The sequence below is a fragment of the Saccostrea cucullata genome, unplaced genomic scaffold (assembly GCF_032062105.1).
Source record: "Saccostrea cucullata isolate Sc308-1 unplaced genomic scaffold, CSIRO_AGI_Scuc_v1 ctg297, whole genome shotgun sequence".
Classification (NCBI taxonomy): Eukaryota; Metazoa; Mollusca; class Bivalvia; order Ostreida; family Ostreidae; genus Saccostrea; species Saccostrea cuccullata.
In genome coordinates, this window is record NW_026929962.1 from 784,298 (window position 1) to 795,457 (window position 11,160).

The window sequence follows — 11,160 nt, forward strand, 5'->3', positions numbered from 1 at the left end:
ATCAACATTTTTTTTCTTGTATAATATCCAAATATCAAACAGATGTGTTAGACTTACCCACCGAGGGAGTCTTTGCTACGGATATTTTATAAACAAAATAAACGCGTGAGAGAAAATTGTTACATTTGTATAACAGAACATTAGTGACGAAAATTCAAACTAGAGGTACTGTGAGCAATGAGCTCACTAAATGATACCCCCCGCCTCCCATATGAATATAATGGCAGTGTCCATGTTTTGCTCTGGAAAATCCAAAATATATGTCAGATCAAAAAGTAAAATAGGAGGTGCACAATGGCAATATGTAATGAAGATTCTGTGAAAGTTTCATTAAATTTCCTTCAGTGGTATGAGAGGAGTTGCGGATAAGAGATGGGTACCCCAAAGCGTAACAGACGGACGGAAATACCGATTACTATATACCCTCCCACTTTTCAAGCGGGGGGTATAAATATTCACTGATCGTCCATATTCTTTCTTCGCCGTATCGGTATGGACGGCGGGATGAGTATATAGTATATAGACTTTAATACGAAACTAACAAATATTTTCGAAAAAATCCTTCGTAACTTTATTTAAAAAAAGCACCCTACAATAAAGCAAACAGGCTCAATCACAAAATCAACATACCCCGCTGCAAAACCTACGACAGCCGATGAAAAAAGCGAAAGTCTTACTAAATTGACCCTAAATGGCGCGTATAGTTAGTTACATAGCTAGATAAATGCACGTTCTGTAATTAAGCTTATTATTAATTTGTAGTCTCTTAATTTGCAATACTTCTGATTTAAACCTTCACGTCTTTTTAACACTATCCCGTATGGGGCGCCGTTTTAATATTTTTAATGTATTTTCTGATATCAAAAAATCATTTTGTGATATCAGAAATTCGATTTTTTGATATCAAAAAATCATTTTCTGATATCAGATAATGTATTTTTTGATATCAGAAAATAAACAAGATTTTTTGATATAAAAAATTCGAATTTTTAATATCAAAAATTCGAATTTTTAATATCATTTTTGATATCAAGGATTCGAATTTCTGATATCAAGAAATCATTTTCTGATATCAAAAAATCGATTTTCTGATATCAGAAAATGATTTTTTGATATCAGAAATTCACATTGATTTCTTGATATCACAAAATATATTTTTTGATATCAGAAAATAAAATAAAATGACGAAGAATCTTCACATAAATAATGAATACTCCCTTGTTTTTAAAAAAAAACTGCCGAACTTCGGTGCCAGATTTGCTTTCTACTAAAATTTGTTAAATTAAATAAGATTTTTAATAATATTTTTTTAATGGAAGAATTTAATAAGTGTTTTTGATATTTTTGGTCATATTTATTTGCATGGAATTCAAATATATTACTTTTTAGTTTTTTGGGGATAAATCCGAGTAAATAATCCATGTTTCATTGTTTGGGGATCGGGTTCGGGCTACAGCAAATGTTTAGAAAACGCATTCGTAACTACTCGGCCATTTTCCGAAAGAGAAATAACGTTCACGGAAATGGCCAAGTAGTTACGATTGTTAGAAAACGGTGTGTATTCGTTCAGAGACATATAAAAGATTTCTTATATGTCTCTGATTCGTTAACCACATGTCCAGACATTAAAGTGTAAAACAGAAAGAAATCGTTGTTTATCGGCAACAATCTAGATGCGCTGTAGGTCGGGCTTAGACTGAGAATTTCTCTGTAACCCCTATCAACAGCAGCCATTAGCTTTTCCAATTGCATATTTCATTATTTGTCAATATGTAAAGTGATGTAACATTAGAGCTGACCAGCAAGTACTCGTTGTGTGGTATTCAAGGTGAAGGCGGAGTTATCCGTTAAGTTTGTGCTTAAGTTGTGTGTGCACAATGAATACTTAAAATATAGTCAATAGTGCAAAAGAACGACGGCATCCTTATAACAAGACAGGTCTTAAACGTATTAGAATCCTGTACAAAAGACGACGGCATTCATGTCCTTAACTTGTTTGAACCCAACAAAGTTCGCAACAATTTGGCGGGAAGCTGAAAGTTCATAACGGGGATCATTCATTAAATCGATCGTAATTTTACTTGGTTCTTATTTTCTGATATCAAAAAATCGATTTTGTGATATCAGAAAATACTAATCACTTTTTGATATCAGAAAATGATTTTCTGATATCAAAAATTAGAATTCTTGATATCAAAAAATGATTTTCTGATATCAGAAATTCGATTTTTTGATATCAAAAAATCTTGTTTATTTTCTGATTTCAAAAAATCGAATTATTTATATCAGAAAATAAACTAGATTTCTTGATATCAAAAATCGAATTTCTGATATCAGAAAATGATTTTTTGATATCAAGAATTCAAATTTTTGATATCAGAAAATCATTTTCTGATATCAAAAAATCTATTTTTTGATATCAAGAATTATTTTTTGATATCAAAAAAATATTTTTTGATATCAAGAATTCGAATTATTGATATCAATAATTTCTTTTTTGATATCAGAAAATACCTCAAAAATATTAGAACGGCGCCTCATAATCCCGTGCAAAATGGTTGAGAAAGCTCTGTCGATATAAAATTGTTTCATATTTGATTATGCTTTTGCTTATTAATCGTTCGTTTTGTAAAAAAAAAACAAAACCGTTTTACTCTTTTGGTCGCCCATACATCTGTCTATTATTTGATTTCAAATGACCCTTTTCAAAGTTTTTTTTTTTTATTTTAAAAACTTTATCCTTTACCTTCTTTTAAGTCATAATAAAGAAAATCAATGCGGTTCGAAGCATGAAAATCAATAAGAGTTAGAGTAAGTTTAATATCATTTGGATATTGAACTGAAAACGACTGCCGAAGAGTTACACATAAATAATGATGAAATTGCATCATGTTTAGAGGGATGTACATCTGAAGAGTTTTTTGTTGTTGTAGAGATCGTTGTTAGTTTTTAGCAACTTAGACAACTTTAAAACGAAACAACACTCTAACAAAAACAAATAACTGAGCAATGGATACAAGTGATATTTATATTGTACTGGTGTATGACAGAACATCTCAGGAGATACTTTTATCCAACAAGACTGCCTATTACGATGTTTCTGCAACAGGAACAAGTAACACAGTTTAAAACAGCTTATATATGAATATCTCATACTGTATAAACGGGCAATCTAAAACATCCAATACACACAAACACACCCTCTCATGTACACACACACACCCTCTCATGTACACACACACCTACACACACACAATATTATATATCATGTATATATTCAAACTATCTCAAATATTATGATTGTTTTCTATTTAATAGAATAGAAATATGTATCGCTGACAGCCAATTGTTTAAACTCACTTTTTCTCACAAATGTAACATTTTTCCTCATCGCAGTCCTGATCATTCCATCTGTACTGCTGACTTTGTTCCTTATCAAGACAATTTTCACCCAAAAAATTGTTTGGTCTTCCAGGCGCCCAGTTTGTATACTGTATTATTTTACCTTCAGGCTCCCATACCCACGTTCCTTCAACTGAACAATCCGAGCCACCAAGCCAAACTAATGGAACTTCAATATTGTACATAAATGTACTGTAGATGTTTAAGATATGACACTTTCTGGGGGGAAATTGACAAAAACCTCAAACTTCAACAATATGTATTTTAAATAAAAATAAAATGAATAGTTTATGGATTTTTTAAACTAATAATTAATATATGTTTATTAATCAATGCAAATTTAGCATAATTCAATTCTAAAACTGCTTACAAAATCAAAAAATTACATGCATTATCAGGCCAAAAATAATGTACATGATTAAGACTTCAATATCTTGTCAATGTCTGTTGAGTTTATGTTTAAAACTATTTAAACTTGTGTTTAATTTTCCTAGCATTTGGTAAAAAAAAATCTCTGCGTAAAATACTCAGAACTTAAATTCTAAGTTATTAAAAATTCAACAAATGTGTAAGTTTGAAGAATCTTCCTTTAGATATCGTTCCACTATAAAATATTAACTTTATCTTAGCTTATCATATTTGGCCTGATACTGCATACATGTATATTCACCAATTTCTTAAAACTATCTAGCTGCAGTGTTGTAGCTTTATATTTCAATATTCTAGTCTTTGACCTTTACGCTGCAGATCCAGTAATGCAACAAATACTGACAAACAATTTGCTGAAACAAGAATATCAGCAGTCTCGATTTAAGTCATCATAAGTTCTATGGTCGATACAATGGCATTGTCAGCAAAAATAATTTTTCATTCAGTCAAATGCTGACTGATGTTTTTCAAACTAATTCTTAGGCCTTTATATACACACTGTTTTTTCGTTATTCCCCGATCTTGATAAGAAGCACATGGCGAGTGTGACCGATTGGCAGGGGATGCTCACTCCTCCTTGGCACCTGATCCCACCTCTGATGTTTCGGAGGCCCGTGTTTGCTCTGCACCTATTTTGTATAGTCAAATGGACGTTTGAGCTTAAATACTGTTCGTTATTTCATTATATTTCATAACAAACATTTTTAAAAGAAGAAAACGCTAATTGTTATTGTTTAAAGTAAACAGATAAGGATGTGTATATCTATTACTGTTCCTAAACTAATTGCAGAATTTCTAAGTATTTCTTCATGCATAAGCCAATAGTTAAACTATCAGTATAAGATACTTTTTGGAAATGTTAGACGTGAAAAATTTAATATCCCCGGCCCTTGCTTGTGCGGGATTCCAACAAGTTATTTCGTGACATTGGACTAAGACAATAACAGAAACAAACTTGATCAGATTAACCCCAGTAAAAGGTTTAAGAAGTCTGAAAATACAGTCAATAAAAAAAGACTTTATTTATTTTGGCGTGCTTGTCATGGCCATTTAATAATAAATTAGATATATCACAATGTATGCGCCGATCATTATGATTATATGGCAGCATAGGTAAATGAATATAGATGATGAGCAAGAGAAATACCACCTTGATCCAAGGAGTCTGGAAAAAACAGTACCCCCCGGAGACAGCATTCTTTGCAAAATTATGCCTAACAAAGTCAATAGCCACACGCAACTGGAACATCGAAGGTCCGCAAAGCACATCAACAAGCTGGTGGATCCTATTCAGGATTCGATCCATGCCATGACGCTGAAACGAGAAATTAAAAGAAAACGAAAAAACAACCGGAAAAAACCGTTATAATGAAAATGCATTAGAAAAAATGGCAGAGGTGCTAAAGGGGGATAAAATATAAAATTAAGGGGAGGGTGGGTGGTTTTAAACAATCTTTGCGTCTGCTTCGTTCAATTTACAGATTCGAAAGGAATATTCTAGAAGACATGCGCATACAAGAATTATCAAGAATTTTTTAAGCACCGAGCCCGATGATTTATGACGTTCAATGTTAAGAAACTAAGAGTTATCTATCTTTGAATATAAAACATTAAGCTGCACGAAATAACCAGGTTTATCCATACTGGATAAACCCCATTATTTCGTGACATTGGACTAAGACAATAACAGAAACAAACTTGATCAGATTAACCCCAGTAAAAGGTTTAAGAAGTCTGAAAATACAGTCAATAAAAAAAGACTTTATTTGTTTTGGCGTGCTTGTCATGGCCATTTAATAATAAATTAGATATATCACAATGTATGCGCCGATCATTATGATTATATGGCAGCATAGGTAAATGAATATAGATGATGAGCAAGAGAAATACCACCTTGATCCAAGGAGTCTGGAAAAAACAGTACCCCCCGGAGACAGCATTCTTTGCAAAATTATGCCAAATGGGTCAAGGGACAAAGTCACGTGACCCATCCGCCACAAACTAAAATTGGGGCGGCAATTTTGCGGCCCAAAGTAACAACAGCACAAATCGTGCACAAATTAGGTACAAATCGCACCAATTATATGTATTATGCCAAATGGGTCAAGGGACATAGTCGCATGACCCATCCGTCTCAAACTAAAAATTGGGGCGGCGATTTTGCCGCCCAGATCAACAATAAAAGCACAAATCGTGCACAAATTAGGTACAAATTGCACCAAATAACCAAATTGGTAAGTGAAAGGCACAAATTGCGCTTTAAGATTGAAATTTTAAAATAAATGCAAATTGCATTGAAAATAATAAATGTGCAACTCGCACACAATGGGGCTCATGACAAGCATCGCAGAAATGTTCACAAAACAAAATTACACAATTGATATAGTTTCTCAAAGTACAAATAAAAATTCTGTTTCCCAAATCTGAAAATTGAACTCCATTATCTCCCTTGCAATGCGTCCTAATATGTGGATAACTGATTGATGCACCACGACCCTTAAACTTACTTACCACAAATGTAGCACATGCACAATTAATCCTATGTCTACACTTCTGTCATTCTGCATTTGCAAGGCAATTTATCAATTATTTTGAGGCAAAATATGTGACCATATATGTAATAAAAGTTTGTGGGAATACTCAGTAAATGTCAAAGCAATATTTGAATTGCAACATTGTGTCATAATATAAAACAATATTATATAAACAGAAGGTAAATTTACGACAATGGTCTTATGCAAGATTTGTAGGCTGCTGACTGTAGGGTTTTATCAATTTATCGGTACGTATCAATATACAAGAAACATATCGTATTGAAAATTAACTTCCAATACGTATCGGACAGGCATTTTTTCTTCTAATTCTGTTAAAAAGATGGGAACTTCAATCACCAAAGATCATATTTCACTTTTTTGAATTAAATCTGTTCAATAATCATTCAATTTTTTAAGGCAATAACACAGTGTTTAGAAATATTACTAAAGCATAGACAATTTTAATTTAAAATGTTGATTTTACAGTCATTAAAAGTCTTGATTTGATAGTCATTAAAAGTTTTAATTTGAGGTGTAAGTTGTAATGACAATGAAACACTTAATTTTTTTGAAATTCATACGTTAAATGATTTTTAAGCCTTTTATGATTGACTTGTTTATAGAATCCAATATATCGCATATATCTTAAGAAAAAAAATAAATTATTGTATCGTATCGTATCTAAATTTTTTGCTCAATACACAGCCCTGGCGCCCGACTGCCACCTTCCCATCTGCGTAATATTTTCATCTGAAAACACTTTTGTATACAAGTGGGTTGCAACCCCAATGTGAAAAATCAGTGCGTCTTAACTTCAGTTGACTGAATATTCAAAAACTGCAAAGTTTTGCTTAAAGTTTATTCAATGTATAACGACCATATTTTGTACCTAAGAAATGAATAGTCCGATATGTTAAATCATGGTAGCAAAATATTTTGATTGATTAATTATTATTGTTCTACGCCAAGTCGGCAATATTTTAGTCATAATTTGAAGATGTTGTAAAACAAAAATGTTCCAATAAGGAATTTACATGTTGATTACTAACCAATTAATTGCACCTTGATTTTAATATTCAAGTCTATGGACAGCGCATATGTTTTTGTAAGATATTTTAAGAAGTAGTCTGAATTTCAAGCTAATCCAAGTATTATCTCTTGGTGAAAATATGCGTTTGTTTGTTTATTAAAATATGATATAAAATGAACTTTATACCGAAGAAATTTAGATAAATTAATTTTTTTCAATCAAGGCCAGATAACTCTTAGAAACTTTCAATGTGCAAAATGACCGTCTCTGTACATGCTATTAGTCTTGCGAATTTTGGTTCATTTCACTTTTATCTTTATCTAAAATCGTCGAAAATTCCTTCATTATACATTGAATACCTTAAGATGGACGGAAACTGATATTGGGATAAGGGTTTTGAGTTTAAATGTGAAAATTGAGACGCCAATTTAATATTTGTACATAATACAGCAAAAATCTGCAAAGATTGAAACAATCACATTGTAATATTTTTCAACATGCAAACATGTCCCCGAACCAGTTTGGCCAGTCTAAAATGTTGTAACAAAAACTTGAATGGTATCACAAGAGACAATTATATGCTTGATACCCAAAGCCACTATTTTACTCACTCTTTAATAGTAATGCAAAGAAAGCTCATGTAAAAGCAGGCTTAAATAAAGCCGCTTCAAAATCATGTAAAAGCAAACTTAAATAAAGCCACTTCAAAATCATGTAAAAGCCGACTTAAATAAAGCCGCGCTTCAATGTACATTAAACTTAAAAAGTCTGCATAACTAACATCCCGACTAATGCCATAATTCTTTTGTTTTTAGACGATTTGCGATTAAATTGCTGTAAACCAAAGAAAAAATCATCAATATATGAAGGTTTTTTGTTTTTGTTTTTTTTTAAATTTAAAATTTCAGCCCAGATCATAATCCTTAATACAACAGATACAAGTTCTAGGTAGGCGATATCCCTGTATTACTCCTCAGGCCAGTCAACAGCTAGGTCAATGTGGGCAACACCAATGTTTACTAAACACCACACGGTAACCATTGAACTATCTAAATAAAATTGAAGTGCATTAATTATATAGATTATTCCTGCCATACACGACTAGGAAATGGTGTGACATGTCCTACAATTGAAATTCCCAAGAAATAGAATTAATATTAATTACACATCAATAAGTCTAGATAACTCATTTTTATTTATTTATTTAATTATTTTGGGAGTCGTTTAGAAAAAAATTGTTAAACGTTTAATTATTCGATTAATTCAATTTTTTAAAAATAAATTCTATGTACATGTATATCTAAAGAAATTGAATGTTTACATGTACATGTAATGGGACGATTTTTTTTTTTTAACAAACCCTGATATTTTCTTTGAAAATTATATAAAAATGGCATTACTAGATCACCGTAGAAAACATAACAAACGTGGGAAATCCCAAATTATTACTATGTGAAGGTGGCCAGTGGATAGATGGATAGTTTACAGACTATTATGCAGGGTCTTGGTTTTTGAAAGCAAGTTTGTAATTCTGGTTTAAACCACGACGGATACACGTGTATTAGATTTAGGCAAATTCCCAAATGTGCAGAAACACACAACTCACTCGATATTGGTTTTGGCAAATGGCAATGGTGGAAAAAGGGGTCATATTTTGTCAGAAAACATGCATAGGGTTCCCCTTGATAACAAGTATGACGTCATTTGAATCTCGCATTGTATGGAAATTCGTAAAAATTAAAAAATATGATAATTAATAAAAGGATTTGGGTCAAATTGAACTGTACCTCGATTATGTTGAGCTGGAATAGCAGGTAACAGGGAAACTAAGGAAGTTACAGTGACTCTGAGTCAGGTGCCTGCTCGACAATGGCGACATCATGTTCAGAACGTGGCGGTGCATGAGTTGCTACAGCTAGGCCTACTCTATGTTTTAGGTCTGGATACGGAACTTCTTGTGATTTCTCTGGAATAAGGTCTCCTGGCCTTCGAAGCTTTTGATACACGTAACATATTTACTTGTATTTGACAATAAATCAGCAGATGATGATCGATTAATTCTTTAAAAAAATCTTTGCGTCTGCTTCGTTCAATTTACAGATTCGAAAGGAATATTCTAGAAGACATGCGCATACAAGAATTATCAAGATTTTTTTAAGCACCGAGCCCGATGATTTATGACGTTCAATGTTAAGAAACTAAGAGTTATCTATCTTTGAATATAAAACATTAAGCTGCACGAAATAACCAGGGGCCCGTTTCACAAAGCCTACTTAGGACTAAGTTATATCTTAGGAAAGAACTTTTTCCTAAGTTCATTACTTATCCGTTTCACTAACCTCGTCTTATCTTAGGATATTCCTAAGTTATGTCGTAACTTTAGGAAAGGTAAATCGATGTCTTAAGAACAAACTAAATATGGCGGCTGCTTATGTTATTATAAACCATAGGAATCTCTTTCGACGAGAAAGAATATTTCGCGACAGAAATGATCCAATGGATTATATGGACGATGATGAGATTATCTCAAAGTTTAGACTTCCTCGCCATTTGATTCAGAGTATCTGTGGGGAGATCGGAAACGATATCAGAAGGCCTACAAGAAGGTCACACTCACTTCCACCATCCCTCCAAGTCATGGTTGCTTTGCGGTTTTTCGCCACAGGGAGTTTTCAAACAGTTACTGCTGACTTGCATGGTATAAGTAAAGCAAGCATATCAAGAATTGTTAGGGATGTGTCTGAATCCCTAGTAAAAATCAGTCCAAGATATAAAAATGCCCACTGATGATACTGCAATTACTAATACTATGTTCAATTTCTCAAGAATAAGTGGCTTTCCGAATGTCATTGGTGCAATAGACGGAACACATATTGGAATTAAGTCTCCAAGTTTTGAAGAAAATGTCTTCGTGAACAGGAAAAATTATCATTCAATTAACACCATGGCTGTGTGTGATGCCAATTTAAAGTTTCTCAATGTAGTAGCAAAATGGCCAGGGTCATCACATGACTCATTTGTTTGGAACAATTCTACACTCTGTCAAATTTTAGAAAATAAGATAATATCAAGAGGGTGGCTATTAGGTGACAGTGGTTATCCCCTTAAACCATATTTACTCACACCTGTTCTAAATCCAACCACCGGTAAAGAAAATGCCTACAATACGGCTCATATGAGAACAAGAAACGTCATTGAAAGATGCTTTGGTGTATGGAAAATGCGATTTCGTTGTGTGGACACATCAGGTGGTACACTTCAGTTCTCACCTAAAAGAACCTGCAATATTATAGTTGCAACTGCAGTTCTACATAATATATGCATTGACAATAGAGTCCCAAACCCAGTTGGAAGAGCCGTTGTTAATGACGGAAATGACAATGTGTATCGTGGGACATTGAATGACGGATCAGAAGTTAGAAGACGATTGATTGATGCTAGGTTTTAAATAACAATATCTTCTATTCTTATATGTACATCAACTCATATAGAGTAACCTGTGAAAAGTATTGTGTGCAAAGTAAATAAGAATAAATAGATATAAAGTAAATATTTATTGTTGAGAAGAAATAGTGGCATTGGAAATAATGCCCAGCTGACAGAGTTTTATGCTGTGTTTTTCCTGCTCTAGCTGTAGTCGTGTCCTTTCTATAGTTAGCCTTTGTTCCTCGACATTTAGTCTTTTAATTTCCACATCAAGTCTCTTCTTTTCTATATCCAGTCGCTCCTTTTCAATATCAATCAAGTCCAGCGAATGTGATTTAA

The 11,160-nt window shown here is 32.8% G+C and overlaps 1 protein-coding gene across 1 annotated transcript; it reads left to right on the forward strand.

Annotated features, from left to right (window-relative positions):
• The first annotated feature begins 10,169 nt into the window (after positions 1–10,169).
• LOC134282576 (putative nuclease HARBI1) lies at positions 10,170–11,160 on the forward strand. The gene has a single exon (XM_062764979.1). It carries the CDS (start codon positions 10,172–10,174, stop codon positions 10,841–10,843), a length of 672 nt encoding a protein of 223 aa, XP_062620963.1. The 5' UTR covers positions 10,170–10,171; the 3' UTR covers positions 10,844–11,160.